The sequence below is a fragment of the Rhinolophus hipposideros genome (assembly GCF_964194185.1).
Source record: "Rhinolophus hipposideros genome assembly, chromosome: 6".
Classification (NCBI taxonomy): domain Eukaryota; kingdom Metazoa; phylum Chordata; class Mammalia; order Chiroptera; family Rhinolophidae; genus Rhinolophus; species Rhinolophus hipposideros.
Window position 1 is genome coordinate 48,354,853 of NC_138052.1, and position 16,764 is coordinate 48,371,616.

At 35.8% G+C, this 16,764-nt stretch overlaps 2 protein-coding genes across 2 annotated transcripts in view; one reads left to right on the forward strand and one right to left on the reverse strand.

Moving 5' to 3' along the window:
* SLC25A12 (solute carrier family 25 member 12) overlaps positions 1-16,764 on the reverse strand; it is a 166,470-nt gene that overhangs the window by 95,383 nt on the left and 54,323 nt on the right. The gene's annotated exons all lie outside the window — the stretch shown is intronic.
* HAT1 (histone acetyltransferase 1) overlaps positions 10,555-16,764 on the forward strand; it is a gene marked incomplete at its 5' end in the record, with an annotated part of 46,423 nt that continues 40,213 nt past the window's right edge. The window contains 3 exon segments of the mRNA XM_081051798.1: positions 10,555-10,594; positions 10,597-10,647; positions 12,824-12,928. Coding sequence (XP_080907924.1) covers positions 10,555-10,594; positions 10,597-10,647; positions 12,824-12,928 — 196 coding nt within the window.

Sequence of the window (16,764 nt, forward strand, 5' to 3'; positions counted from 1 at the left end):
TCACTATCACTGCTTGGAAAGAAGCCCAGAAACAGTCATTGTTTGCTTACCTTGCTCTTCTATTATCCTGGATGGATGGGTTTACCTGGACAGTTCAGGATGGAGATGGGGAATAAAATAGGGAATCAGCAATTATATTTTCTTTAATCATCCCCAACCCTTCAATAAATGTGAACCAGTTCTGTGTTGATGGTATAGGAGAAAAGTAAAGTGCAGTGATGGGAAGGGTAGCCTTCCTCATATTGCCCCTTCACTGAGATCCATGTTGCAGTAGCAGCAACATTATTTATCACAGACGGTAGGCTCATAGTTCTAGATGGCAATAGCTAAGTGAGTGTAACCTAAGGGATAAACAAGGGGTAAAGACGGGCATGGATCACAGAGATACGAGATCTCAGTAGCACATGAGATAAATCCCCCTTTGCCTAAACATACTAGAGACACTTGAAGGGGTCTTTGGGCATTTCATCATGTAAAATTCCATAAGGTTATGAAGTTCTAACCCATCTCTTAGGTATAGTATGTGCCTTATTATTGACATCCATACATAGGAAATAAGAAGTGAACATTAATTATCCCTCTCTATAAAGCTCTTACAATGCATTGGGGAAATAAAACACAGGTAAAATCACTAATCAATACATATACTCAACTGTGTGGCAAATTTATGCAATACAAGTTTAGAAAAAAGAAAAAATCATTCAAGCTGGGAGCACACAGCAGGTTTTACAGAAATAATAATGCACCACTTGAATTCAACACTTCCCTGTGTTCTTTCCAAAGTATGTCTTATTACCTTATCTTTCCTTCTTCATCCATATTGCAGTCCTAATACTTATTTCCTAACACTGACATTGGCTATGTAGGTACTAATCAAATGTTTATTGATTATTTCTAGCCAGTCACTCTACCACTAGCCATTAGTCCTCTTATGTAAAGACAATTAGTCCTCTTATATTGCCTTTGTTGCTCAAGCCTAAAAATTGGCTACCAGACTTTCTTACTCCTCACTTCCAAATAGCCACCCAGTCCTGTGTTTTCCATTCCCTTCAGTGCTTTCTAAATCTCTTCCTTCATCAAACAACTTTCCAAGAGTTAACAGAGCTATTAAATTGTACTAAAAAGGTTAGTAAAAGGATTGTAATAAGAATGTGAGAAATCTCTCAGAAAGTAGAGCAATACACAAAGAAAAGAAGGAAAAATATTTAAATATAGAGAACTAATCCTGGGGGCCCAATAATTGACTAGTAGGAGGTCCAGGGAAAATAGAGATTTAAAATGATGGGGGGAAATATCAAAGAAATAAATCAGAGAATTTTCCATATCCTAAAGATGAGCTTTGAGTTTCAAAGTGTCCTCCATGTAACCAGACCAATGAATAAAAAAGTTTCAATGTGAAGGCACATTATGAAGTATCAGAACATTGGAGATAAACAGATTATATATATCCTGTAGTCAGAACAGATCCATGAATGAAGGGGAGAAGGTGAAAATGGCCCCCTCCAAAGGGGTTACTGAAGAAATTTTTGACTCCCTTTCTTACAACCTTGAGCTCATGATTTTGAGGTCCTGTATCTATGGAAGGAATGCTTCCATCAGGAAACAGCATCAATGTTCTAAAGAATTGGAAACTGAGATTGACCCTGGCCATTTTGGTCTCCTCAAGCTGTAGAACTAAAGGTAGAAAAGGATCACCACAGCCATGTGGGAGTTAATCTCAAACACCAAGGCAAATGAGGTGGCTGCTGTACAATGAGACAAAGATAACTATGTTTGAAACTTGACTGAGGCAACTCAATAAAGATAGCCACCCCAACAAAGATAAGTCCGTAGTGGATTCAGATCATTTGGGAATTAAGGTGGAAGCACTGCACTAGATTAAGAATTAGACCCAGTCAAGGTGCTTAGAGGCATAAGGGGATATGCAGTGAAGGGTTGAAAAAGGAAGTTAAGATTCTCAACTTAGGCTATCTACAGAAAGAGCAGCCACACTTCATATTACCCTCAGTTCAAACCCACCCCCACCTTATATGAAGAGCATTAGCATTAGCTAACATTTTAAATTTCATCATCCTGTGGTGATACACTAGCTAATAGGACCACATGTGTTCATTGTGTTGGGGACATTGATTGCTACACAAGAGATTGCCATACATGAATTTCTTATAGGTCAGGTGACACCAGAAAGATACTGGGGCTTGAACTGCTTTTTGCAGTGTTCCACCCAGAAGGGGAGTCTACTAATAAAGGAGACAACAGTAGCAAATACCCAGAGTTTCCTTGTCAGAGAATTAGTGCAATATGGAGGCCCCTTCCAGCTCACTGAAGAAAGGTAAATGCATGCTATGTGAGAGGCAGTAAGAGCATCAGTAGCAGTCAATGTCATTTGGAAAAGCAGAGATGACCAGAACAAAGAGTAGTTACATAACAAGATTCATTTCTCTTCTGTTCTTACTTCTAGCCCCCAACACCAGAAGAGTTAGCCTTCAAAAGGAAAAAAAGTATCCTAAACCAAGACACGTGACCCAGCCCAATATTTAGGGGTTTCGAGAAGGAGAAGGAGTGAAAACTTGATTACGCTCCCCTCCTCAGTTCAGGTCCGTGTGGCTACAAGTCTGGCCAGAAAATGGAGGAGGTTTTAAAACCCGAGGTTTTAAAGTAGGCCCCGCTAGACTTTGAATAACTTAGAAGATGAGGAATTGGCCCAGGAGGAGAGGGTATTCAACATGGTACAGTGGGAGCAGTGACTAGAGAAATGTAAAATATTTCATGTTTATACACACCCCCACCAAGTTCAGATTCCTTAGCAACTTGGTCATATAAAAAGTAAGAGTAGTGTGCAGTTTATGATATAATGTTAAATGAATGAATCAGAACTTGAAATTATATGTATATGGCAAGTACAATTGTACGAGTAACCTGAATATATTAATATTAAACAAACCTGGATATTTTGCATAAGATCAGCAATGATGGTATAACTTAATGACTATTATACTTCTTTTTGTCATATATTTGTTTTAGCAAGTAAAAGAAGTTTTGTTTAGCAAGATTGCTTTTCATGAATCCATGTTGGATGATGGATACTTGGCCACCCTCTGTGGACTTATTAATTATGTTCTTTTGTTTTGGGGATTTCTTCAGTTGTTGTTTTTCAAAGATTAATGCCATAGTATTTCAAAGAAAACTAAACAGAATGTGATCTCTCAGTGCCTCCCTTTTCCATTAAAAATTGAGTACTTATTATGCTTGACTTTTTCCTTTATCAGCAATCATTCCAGTTTGCAGGCAGTCCATACACATAATTGTTAATAGCACAGATATTTCAAAGAGCATATCTTTGAACCCTCTAGCAAAGATTCCTTTAGGCCCACCTGATGTGAAGTCATCTACTTTAACCTATTCTATCTCTAACTCCAATTTCTGTAGCATCATTGGTAATATCTGTACAAGGACTCTAATTTATATTCTTCCTCCTACATTGGAATATTTAGGACACTGGAGCAGGGTAAGAATCTCCTGCAATTATTTGTGGCATACTTATCTCATACGTAGGAGTAGCCTAACCCCTTCTTAACCTAAGACTGGTAAGAGATAAAAAGTGTATTGTATTCTTTTAAAAAAAATCTCTACCCTATATGATCCCAATGGAAAAGATATGTGAACTAGATAGCGGAAAAATAAAGTAAGACTTACCAAAGAATGACATTTCAAATTACAGCTATTGTTCTTATATGCCACGGTGATGATTTAGATAAGCATTTATCTACCTTTAATAAATGAATGTACAAAACATAAGTATGCAATTTTCACTTGTGCTTAGGTATGCATGGGCTCATATACAATTAAATCTTCTAATAGTAAATAAAATTGCTGCCTGGCATTCAAACATACTATGTAATTTATTTTAACAGAAAGCAAAGCAAAACCTAAGATAATTAAATCATACTGATACTATTTGAATGAATTGGACATTTGTCGTCTCCCTGATACAGTCCTTCTGTTCATTTTACTCAAAAGAACAGTGTGAAGTTCAAAATCTGAGAATAAAAGAACTTGAAAAGGAAAAAAAATAGCAAAAATCTATACCAAATGAAAGAAACACAAAGTTAGCTCAGTGGGGCTTCTACACACCCAAGGACAATGTAAATATGCAACCACAATTTTTTGAAAAAGAAAATTTCTTCCTGGTCTTTCTTATGATTCTGGCTTAGCCAAACTTACATAAACTTACATAAAATGTTATAATTATTTGTTGATATTTTAACATATTTTAGAAACCCCTTGAAATTATTCTTACAGTTTTTTTTAAGTGGAAGTTTTCATTTCTCCAAGTATTTGTTCTTAAATGGGAATATTAGATGTATTTTTAATGTTAACATTCAGATTTTTAGATAAGATTTTATAAAATGAGAATATAACCCAGTATTCTAGTAAGTAGATAATTCTATTTACCTAGGAATTGTCCTTAAGGGCCAGGCAGAGAGGGGAGAGACAGAAACAGATCTGAGAGTGGGCCAAAGAAGAGAGGATATGGACAAGCTTAAATATTAATGTATTTAATACAGTTAATCTGAATAAAAATCTTTAATAAATGTTAGTAAAAAAATTTGTTCTCACTTCAGCTAAGAACTCAAGGATGAAAATAACATAACTCCAGTCTTGGAGGAGATATCAATAAGAGGCAAATAAGCTTAAGAGTGGAGGAGGTCATGATTCATGATTATCCCCTGGGAGAACAGATCAGAAAGAGAGGCAATCCTTCTGTGACAAGCAGGGCTCCCTTGGTGAGTGAACACAGCAGGCCCCAGATACAGCAGGCTCAGTGAAGCCAACTGGAGAGACGTGAGAGAAGAGTATAAAAGCCTCACTTGAGATGAAATGTAGGGCTGCTGCAGGGTACAGCAAGGGCTCGTTCCTATTTGTCATGGAAAGCCAGGGAGAAAAGGAGGAAAGATGTTATTATATCCACTGTACCACTTACCCAATACCTCTCTTCAACTCTGTAAGTATATTCCAAATAGGACCTAGGTTTGGGGAGATAGCAGTTTACAGTTAGTGTTTGAATGCTTAGGTGTTTAACTGATTAAAGAATAGAAAAGGAGGTATAGAGGAGGAGGGTAAGCTTCTCATAAGAACTAGCTAGGCTTTCTTAGAGCTCTATAAGAAAACTAGAACTTAATCTGAGTTAAAATTATCTGGGGAAAGCCAGGGCTACTGGTGATTTGAGCTTGTCTACAAGAATACCCCTGTGGCCCAGAGAATCTTGTCTTTGGAGCCATTATACCAAGGATAAATTTAATCTGGCAAAAGAGCATGTCCTGGCAATTGTGTTGATTACCCACTTTAGGGCAAGGCTACTCCCTGGTGACATCCAAAGAACAATTTAATAAGAAGGAACGGCCTGTGTCACACACATGTTGGTAGTAATTAGTTAAACGTGAATTAGGTGATTTAATCTCTTTGATTCTAATCACATGTTCAAGGATGTTTTAAAGCAAAGAAACTAGCAGTTTCCAGGCCCAAGAACCATGAAGTGCTTTAACAAAACTGGAAATTTAGTTGTTTGGGGGAGAAATTGTGTTCTTGATGGTATTACTGCAAAGTTATTTAACAAACATTTAGTAATTGTCAACCACGTGCCAGATACAGTGACTATCTCTCCAAAGTAAAGGATTTCATGAGGGAAATGAATGCTTTCTACAGCAAGAAAGGGAAGAGAAAAGTGGAAAAACATAGGACCTAATTGAGAGACTTGGGTCACACTCTCAGCTCTATCAGTTACTTGATGAGAAACCTCAAGCAAGAGGGTAGAATTAAGTCAGAGATCTTCAGGGGAGCACAGGTGATGGACTGGAGTAGAAAATATTAATAATGAGTATTCATATTCTTTTTTGTCTCAAAAATAAAAAGTTAACGATAGTAATATTTAATATAGGAATTTACAGTAGTCAACATATATTAGATACATATTTTTAAGGTAACGTGAACAAAAGTTTAATGTATTTGTATACCAAATAAAAAAGTATGACAATGACTAGATTACCTGATTTCTAAAATCAATTTGCTCTAAAATTCCTGTTTCTATATTATTCAAAGTACCTTAGTTTCTCTTAAACTATATTTAAAAAAAATAACAGTATACCTATAGTAACATAAAGTTCCTCATATATAACGAAATTTGATTTTACAAAGATATGAAAAAGTAAACCTTTTATTCTTTAAATGCATCCTAACTTTACCGATATACCCTTCTTTCCTCTTTGTATTTAACAAAGAGGTCAGTTGGCCTGACCCTTTCTTCCCCTTAGCTCATTCAAGAGATTGGCAAAGGGATTCATTGACAACCTTGTGTTGATGAGATTAATGACAAACTTAAATTCTGGATTCCCTTTAGCAAAATTTTCAGAAAGAATTCTTTTAATTTTACAAATTTGCACAGTGATTTGTTGAAATCTATATATGTATATATATATGTATATGTATATATGTATATATATCTATATATGTATATATATACACACATATAATATACATACACACACATATATATATATATTCTCTTAAAATTCTGATTTGTAAAAAAATTTAGAAGAAACACTACCATAAAGCTAAATTTTATTTTATAGTTCTTTAAACATTTATAATCCTATAATTCTTGAACTAAATACTTAACAGCATTATACAGCTGGTATAAAACTCCTCACTTTGTGTCCACAGCATAGGAAGTTAAGAGTCTTGCTGTGCATAGTGATATGGCTAAACGGGTTTACAAAGGAGTTGGCTGAAAACCAACCCATTAAAATGACAGCTTTGGGGTGGCTGGTTAGCTCAGTTGGTTATAGCATGGTGCTAATAACACCAAGGTTGCTGGTTCAATCACCACATGGGCCATTTTGAGATGCACCCTCTTTGAAATAAAAAAATAATAATAAATTAATTAAAATGACAACTTTCACAACAATATGAACATTATTAACACTACTGAACCACATGCTTAAAAAATGATTAAGATGGTCAATTTTACGTGATGTGTTTTACCACAATCAAAAATTAAAAAGGCAGAATCACTGAAACAATTTATCAGTTTAGAATTAATATTTCAAGTCATAATTTTCACCACTTTTTAGCCTAATTTCTTTAATATCTAAATAACTTTGATAAAGTTTTCTTCTTCCTCCCCTTACCCTGAAGCTCTTCCACATTAGAAATGACATAAAACAACAGCAGAAACACTTAAAATGGGAGTAATGGGCTTTTTTTTTTTTTTTTTGGCTAAAACTGACAAAGGTATTAATGCTTGAAATAGCATTTTAACTATGGAATTTGAAGTATCATGGGCATTATTGTACTATTCGCCTGAAGTAGACATACACATTTAATGCCATTCTTATTAATTATAGTTTCAAAAAGTAAAGCAGGCATCACTGGATGGTCATTTTGTAACCAAGTATAAGCAATTACAGTGCTTTCCCGTCATTGTGACTATTTGCTTATAAATAATGACAGAATGCAAAACTAGAAATATTAATTTTTAATGAACTGTTCCTTTTTTACAATTAAGCTGCTTCTCTTTGATTCTGTATGTATCATAATTGTAGAATGTAAAGAAGAGGGTAAGAAGTTAGCAACCATGTCTAAAAAACTCCAAAATGATGGATAAGTTTCTAATTATGAAAGAAGCCAACACATCCTCATTAAAAGAAGCAATAGTAATTTTTAAAAATCCCTTATTAATCTCCATCTCCAAATTCCCCTCCTAGAGGCAGCCACAGTTAAACTTATTAGGTATGCTTTCAAATGTTTTCTATGTTTATATCTAAATGCACTTTTTTATACAAATAAAATAACATTATAATGTATAATTTTTAAAAATCTATTATATAGTAGATATTTTCCCAAGCCAGTATATATTAGCCATATTAGCCAGATCCTTTAGATGAATGTTTAGGCTACTTCCAATTTTCTAGTAAAATTAATGCTTCATTGAACATTTTTGTTGATATATCTTTGCATTCTGGTGTAAATACTTTTGTAGGACAAATGCTTATAAGTTGAACTGCTAGCTCAAAAGATATACAAATTGAAAATTCTGTTTAATTTGTTAAAATTGCTCAATTGCTTCTCAAAAAGTATTAGTTTATACACCTATGGGTAATATATGCGAGTTAAAAAAATGGAATGTGCTGACTGTTGGTAATATGTGTCTATTAGTTATTCCTCTAACAGTAGTTTTCAATATGAGCTAGTCTGTTTTTATTTTCTTTCTTTTATCCCCTATGACAGTCATCTAGCTGGGTAGGGGATTCTGGATAACTGTTCTCAGAGCTCTGAAACTCCTACCCCACCCCCATAACTATTAGCAGTGTGAGCTAAACAAATGAGTTAACTAGCTATTATTGTCTGTAGAGCGGTAGTACATATTTTGATATAACAACACATCAAGTGCCTACATTTTTCTTTTTGATCTCAGATTTCCTACCTCTACTTTCTGATGACTGTATTTTTATGCCATTTCTTTTTTTAAATCCCTTCTGGAGGTTTCAAGATAGAATGGCAAAACTTACTAGATGCTATGCTCTTGAATTTATGGCAAACGTATGGTTGCTAGTTCATTGCTAATAATATAATATAGCCTTTTTCTCTAAAGAAAAAAGCCTTTTCCAGGCCATTTATTCCAGAATAAACGTTATCATACTAATATCGCATCATATTAACATAAAATTTTAGTTTATAAACCTCTTTCAGAAACATTGTTCCATTTGATTTTCACAACAATCAGTGTGGTAACTGTGAAGATATTATCTCCACTTAATAGATGAAACAAGGTCACACAATCAGAAGTAGAACTAATATTAGTAAGACTTGAACTTTCCACACAGCTATGCTGCCTCTTCCATGTACATCAGGACAGCACATTCCTTTTTGTAGATATTTTATTGCATGGTGGTAACATTCACTTCCTGAATCCCGGTCAGACAAAGGTAAAATATAAATTTAAAAAGACGGGAAAACCCTAGAAAAAAAGGGAATACATTTTCCTTTTTGGTAATTTTACTACTACTTTTCTGAAAGAAGTCATTCTTTATCTTTTAGGTAAACTGTAGCTAAACATATATTCTGTGACATTTTAATAAATGTGTGAACAGTTATGATAATTTAAAAATGTAACCTCAATTTTGCAAGCTGATCAGACTAAATGCTAGTCACATACTATGTTTCATCATATTTCTTATTCATATTCATCTTATTTTTTATTCATATTTATCACAGGTAGGTTTCACCATATTTCTTTCCTACAACTAACCATAAAGTCACAGGACTAATCTGTTTCAGATTTGCTGCAGTTAAGAAAAATTTCCTTGATTTCTTATAAGGATAATTGTTTGTCAGCAATTGACTGATCTATTGCTGACAAACTGATAAGGTGGTTTTGGAAAGAAATGGTAAGTCTAGCCATTTTGAGAAAAAAAAAAGATTACAAAAAATTGTTTTCCTTCTTTGATCCATAATGTCATTGATTACAGCATTGATTTCAGTTTTCTTCTTAACATTACGATCACAATTTCTGGTGTTTTATTAAGGCTAAAGGAAAAGGATGTGAGCATTCTCAGGACCTTTTCTGATCTTTTTATTCCATGTAGTGGAATAAAAACCGGGGTATTGGAGAACTGGACTCGTGCATGGGCTGTATACTGAGTGAGCGTTGGGCAGCTTCTCTTTTCTGGGCTTTAGTTTCCTCATCTCTAAAATGAAGGGTGTATTAGTTCCATCATCTCAAGGGTCCATTTTAGCTCCAGCATCTTTGTAAAACCTACTAAGCAACATTTATTGAGCCTAGATATTCTAGTGTATGGACAACACTGTGGGAATATTTGTGGATACCAAAAAAAAAAAAAAAAAAAAGCTTACCCTCTGGAACAGTTAGAAGTTACTAAATAGTAACCAGCCCAATGGCCCCAAACGACATTCTGTGATGTGGTTCAGGCTACTAGGACTTGAGACCTTAGTACCCCTTGAGGTACTAAGTAACCATTTAGGTGCGCTACATGGTTGCTTAGTACTCTTAAGAGCACAATACCTAAACTGATACGGTATCACACGTATCAGTTTAAAAACAAACAAACAAAAACCCATGAGAGAAAAAGAAAAATGAAGTATTGACAGCAAAAATAGAAACAAATAAGTGAAAATTTCTCCTGCAACCGCACCTCCGTTTCTACATTTTAAATCAGAGCTCAGGTGTGTCCATGCCACAGGTTACGTTTTCCTATCAGTCTCCAAAACATGGTTAGGGGGGAATAGAAAACAGCCATAACGTATGTATGTTATTTAAATCAATCCCTAAGAAACTTTCCCCGGGGCACCGAGCGTCTCAACACAGACGGTGCCTTCTGCGGCCTCCTCCTGTACTTCAGGCCTGCGAGACGGCAGACCGCACCCGCCGTGGCTAAGGCAACAGTCCGAGCCTCCGCCGCGGTGTTGGCCCCGCCTCTTGAGCTGCTTCCGCCACCCCGCGCCTCGAACCTCCTCCTCTGATTGGTGGGCGGGGGAATGCGTCAGACTGTGAGCTCACTTCCGGCCAGGGAGCGCGCGGGTTGATTCGTCCTTCCTCAGCCCCGGGTGCTCGCAGCTCGGAAATGGCGGGTAAGTTCCCGGGAAAAGTTTACCAGGGGGAGGGGGCGGGCAGGTTTGGGAAAGAACGCCGAGCCGGTGGTGACAGTGCCCTCCTGGAACTTTCGGACTCTAGCCTGGGTTCCAGAAGGCCTGCTTCAGCCGGGAAGCGCGGAACTCGCGGCGCAGCTCCTGGTCGGCAGAGGTTGGTGCCCCCGCCCCCAGCTGCTTGGGGTTCTGCGCCTTAGGCGAAGAACTTGGCCCCTGCGGAGGGACGTAGAGGCCCGGGGAAAGCGTCGGGATTCGGACTGGGAGAGTGCCAGGTGCTTTGAGGCCTGTTTCTCTCCTCGGTGCCTTTGCCCACTGCCGCCCCGGCTACGCTAGTCCGGTTCTGTTCCCGCCAGCTGATTTTAATCCTCAGATCCGCCTGTTCCAGGTCTCCGTCCACCTTCCCCTGCCGTCAGCTGGCCCTGCAGTGAGGCTCCCGCTTGAACCTTGACGGACTTCGTCGTCATCTTAACCTTCCACACTTTAGAGCCTGGGGTCTGTTTAGGTTTCCTGTGAGAAGGAGGTTCTCACGTGCTTTCCTCATCTACACTTCTCTTTGAGAGGGTGTCTGCTACAATATAATTGTCATTCTGTTCTGCTCTGTATGGAGTCTTTTCAGCTTACAACGACATTTAGTAACTAGTAATGGCCATTATTTTGTACATGTATTAAGGCTGTTTTGATGTGAGTACGTGCTGTTTTTTTTACCCCCGGTGCCCTGTCTTTTGCTCTATGGCCCGTTTGTGTTTCTTTTCTTTCCCAGCGCCTTCGTAGTAGTTGCACTGTGCTTTTAGGGATGCGCTGGATGGACAGGCTTATATGGCATGAGCCCTGCAGATGTGTAAGGAAGGGCTGTAGGACCTCGGGGTACAGTGCTACTATAAAAGAGGGGGGACACCTGTGTTGCAGAAGGTGTATGTATTATAAGGATCACACCTGAATTCGAATCGCAGCTCCGCTTGGTTGGGTGTCTTTAAGCAAATAAATCTAAGCCTGAGGTTTTGAATATGAAATGGGGCTGGTAGAGTATCTACGTGTGTTACAGAATTGGGGGGATGATTTCAGAAGCTAAATTTTGTTGCTTAGGTTATACATAAATTCCTCCAGGTGGGTTCTGTTGTCTTAGTTTAATAGATTAGGGTCAGAAAAGTCAAGTAATGTTGCTCCAGTTCACAGATCAAGTACATAAATGAAGACTGGATTTGAATGCGGGAGTTCACTCCAACTCCGAGTCATTGATCTGGACAGCCTCAAGTGTTCCCCATTTTCTGTGTATGTGTGTTGTAACCACTTATTGAAGTTGATGGCATGTGCTTGTACCACTTTTGTTTCTGCTTATGACTTTTTCGCCTGAGTTTTTACTAATTTTTATGTTTATGAGAATTGCATCAAGAATTTATCACCCTCTGTGCTTGAAAGTTCCTTTTGATAATGATTTCTTCTGTTGTTAATTATTTGTTATGTATATTGATGGCTAGCCACATTTTAAAACCACTTGGTTATTCCAGTAGCCTGGAATAGTTTATGACTACACATAGATGGTTAAAAAAATTTTTTTGATATAGTGAAGAATTTCTTTTCTAACCCTGTTCCCATTTGTTCTCTTATCCTAAAGGTAACCATAGTTACCAGTTTCTTTGTATCCTTCATGAGATAAGCTATGCATTATCAATTGATGGTTTTTTAATAGTTGGTCTAGAAGTACTCTGGGTAGCATTTTTCCAGTATTAGAAATGAAATGCTACTGTAATTATCAAAGGACATTCTCACTTTATTTCTTAGTGGAACAGTGGCATCCTTTTAATATATTTTTTAGAATGGCTACATAGGTAGGTATGAATCCTAGAAGGTAAGTTATATTAGTATTAAATATTTAGAAATGTCGGTAGTCTGTAATGTTAATTTTCAGGTTTACTCATTTATATAAAGCAGGCCTAGTTCATAAGCCTTTATCTCAGAAGTGATGTTTTGTCTGTGATATAATGAGGCACTTAGACAATGTATATTTTATTTAGGAGTATGTGGAGAATGACTTGTACTTTTATGATCTATTAAAATGCTTTAAATCTTACCCTTATTCCAATTCTGATAAGAACCCTACCTTTGGTTTGACAATTTAAACCTCTTGCAACCTGACATTTTAAAAACCTTTTTCTCTTAGGATTTGGTGCTATGGAGAAATTTTTGGTTGAATATAAGAGTGCCGTGGAGAAGAAACTGGCAGAATATAAATGTAACACCAACACAGCAATTGAACTAAAATTAGGTATGTATGCCATTTTTAAGTGGTATTATTTATGTACTGTGTGTGTATATAGTCTTTCTTTTTAAATTTGAAGTCGAATTTTATGTAAGAGCAGTTGTTTATGTAAATATAGTTTTCTCCATTTATTGAACACATTCAGATTTTATTCAGTCTTGATTTATGTCATGGAGTGGGTAGACGTTTGAGAGGTGGCAGAGTTTATATATGTAGATATAGGAAGTACAGCGTAACAAAAAGTGACAGGAATCAGTGGTCTCAGCCTCTTAAAAATATTTACCTTTACTTTTTTCCTTATAAAAATCATAGACAATAAGCGTTGGGGAGGATGTGGAAAGCACTCATGCTGATGGGAATGTAAAATGATGCAACTACTTTGGAAAACCGTCTTGCAGGTTCTTAAAATTCTAGAAACATGAATTTATTATATGACCCAGCAAATCTATTCTTCGGTATCTACCCAAGAGAAATGAAAACATATATCCTTAAAAAAAAACTCACACTTGAATGTTCACACCATGTTTCCCCGAAAATAAGACCTAGCCAGACAATGAGCTCTTCTGCATCTTTTGGAGCAAAAATTAATATAAGACAAATTAATGTAAGACTGTCTTATATTATGTTAGATAAGACCCGGGTCTTATATTAAGTTTTGCTCCAAAAGACGCATTAGAGCTGATTGTCCAGTTAGGTCTTATTTTCGGGGAAACACGGTGGCAGCAGCATTCACAATAGCCAAAAAATGGAAACAACCCAGATACCCATTGACTGGTAAACGGATAAACAAAGTATGGTAAGTATATCTGTATGATGGAATACTATTTGACAATAAAAAGGAATGAATGTCTGCTAATGCCACAAATGGATGAACCTCAGAATATTCTAGTGAAAGAAACCGGACAAAAAAAACCCCACATACTGTATGATTTCATTTATACGAAATGTTTGGAAAAGCCAACTCTATAGAGACAGAAGGTAGATTAGTAGCTGCCTGGGGCTGAGGGTGGGAACAGAATGATTGTAGATGACCATGAGATTTCTTTAGGGGGCCATGGCAGTATTTTAAAATTAGATTGTGGCAATGGTTGCGTAATTTAAAATTTACTACAAATCATTGAATTATAAACTTAAAACAAGTGAGTTTTATGTTATATAAATTATACCTCAGTAAAGCTGTTTAATTATATGCTTAGAAATCCTGGTTCCATCATTTTTCGTGCCTTAGTTTCCTTATCTTTAAAGTGGAGTTAATAGTAAAGATGAAAGAGGGATTAAACTCAAGTGCTTAACTTAAACAACTTGACTTTTAGAAATTCCTAGTAAACGTTAGCTATTATTATTTAAACAGTAGAAACAAAACACATGCAAAGAAGATGACTTATAAGTTAAGGGTCCCCTGACCCCTCACTACAAAGATAATACTGATGCAGATTTTTTTTCCTTGCTGCGCAGACGTTGTTTTTCAAAAACCAGGATCCTGTTGTAAGGCTATTTTGTTATTTATCTTAACAGTGTCTTGAATATCATTCTCTATATACCTCAAATAACCTCTATATATCTCAAATCTACCTTATTTTAAATTATGTAACATATTATGACTATATCATAACTTGTGTAAATGTTCCCTATTGGGGGACTACTCCTCTTGCTACTAAAAAGAATCCTTTTACCACTAGTGTGACTGTTCGATAGAATGTATGACTAGAAATTGAAATGCTAGATCAGAGTTTCTCAACTTCAGCACTATTGACATTTTGAGTTAAATAATTCTTTGTTTGGGTTAGATATTTCTTTGTTATTCTATGCATTGTAGGATGTTTAGTAGTGTCCCTGGTCTCCACTCACTAGATGACAGTAACATTATCCTCCAGTTGCAACAACCAAAAATGTCTTCTGATATTGCCAAGTATCCCCTGAGAGTGATGAGTAAAGTTGCCCCTGTTTGAGAACCACTATGCCAGATCAAAGAGACATGAGCATATTTTACTTTAGTAGCAATTGCCAAATTATCTTCCAAAAAGGTACCTATATTTACACCAGAGTTTTTTGAGATTGCCTTTTTACGTATACCCTGGTCAATGTTGCATTCCAAAACAACAACACCCTCTCCTTCTGATGAGTAAAAATGGTTTCTTGTTTTAATTTGCATTTTGTTTATTAGTGAGATTAAGCAGTTTTGCTTTTTTTCTTTTTCTTTTCGTCATTTTTATGTCTTATGTGAATTGACTGTATTCTCACAGACTTTTAAAAAAATATCTAGTAAAAAACATGTAACATAAAATTTACCATCTTTGCCATTTTTATGTGTATAGTTCAGTAGTGTTGATTATACTCACATTGTTGTGCAACAGATCTTCAGAACTTTTTCATCTTGCAAAATTGAAATTACCCATTAAACTACTCCCTATTTCGGGCCCCTTCCACCCAGCCTCTGGCAATCACCATTTTACTTTCTGTTTCTACTGAATTTGACTACTGTGGATACTTTATATGAGTGGAATCATACAGTATTTGTCTTTTTGTGACTGGCTTATTTCACTTAATATAATATCCGCAAGGTTCATCCATGTTATAGCATGTGACAGGATTTCTTTTAAGTCTGAATAATATTCCATTGTATGTATATGCCACATTTTGTTTATCCATTCATCTGTTGATGGATATTTGGGGTTCTTGGTCCTCTTGGCTATTGTGACCAAGGCTGCTGTGAGTATGGATGTGTAAATATATCTCTTCAGGATGCTGCTTTGAATTCTTTTGGATATATACCTAGAAGTGGAATTGCTGGATCGTGTAGTAATTCTATTTTTAATTTTTGGAGGAACCTCTTTTTCCATAGTGGCTGCTTCGTTTTACATTTTCACCAGTGGTACACAAAAGTTCCAATTTCTCCACATCCTTGACAACATTTGATTTTTCTGGGCTTTTTATTTACTGTGTTTTTGACCATTTTTTTGATTTGATAATTAAAGTTGGTTTTTAATTCTAAGAGAAGTGTATCCTTTATGTTCTAAGAGAATCAGCCCCTTTTTGGTCATATATTGCAAATATTTTTTTCAGTTTTGACTTTGGGTTTCTTATATAGAAGCTAAAACTTTTCATCTAGGGAAATTTCTTTTTATGAGTTTTCATCGTGTCTTATAAAAAGGCTACTCCCACTCTAAGATTATAAAGAAATTTATTTCTCTGAAAAAGTTTTTTTAAATTGAAACCTTTGAATCTTTATCTTGATATAAGTTAAGAGATAGGAATCCAGCTTTATGCTTTTCCAGGTGAGCTAGCCAATTATCCACCTGCCAGTTTGTTGTCTTTTCATTAATGATTTAAAATTTCTTTTTTATCATACTAACATATCATATATTCTTGGCTTTATTTTTGTCCCTGAGTCATTAGTGCACTGTTAGAATAAATGTGACAAATATATGATGTGACTATGTCCCACTCATTATTCTAAGAGTTTTCCTAAGTTTTGCTAACGTTTATTCTTCTACATAAACATTTTATGAAATTCCAAATTATTTATTGATTATTTATTGATTTTTTTAAAAAAATTGAGATCTTAATTTTAAGTTCAATTTAGGAGAATCAACATCTTTTTATCAACATCCTTATGGTGTCTTCTAATAGCAAGAATATTTCCTATTTATTTGGCCCTTTTCATGTCTATCTGTAGAGTTTTAAACTTTATAGAAAATAAATGTTTCTTGTTTATTCCTAGGTATTTCACATATTTTATTGCTATTATAAATGGGATCTCCACTTCCATTCTGTTTTTCTATTTTTATTAATAGTGTGTGGAGCAAACTATAGAAAATAATTTTTAATATATATTTTTCCCG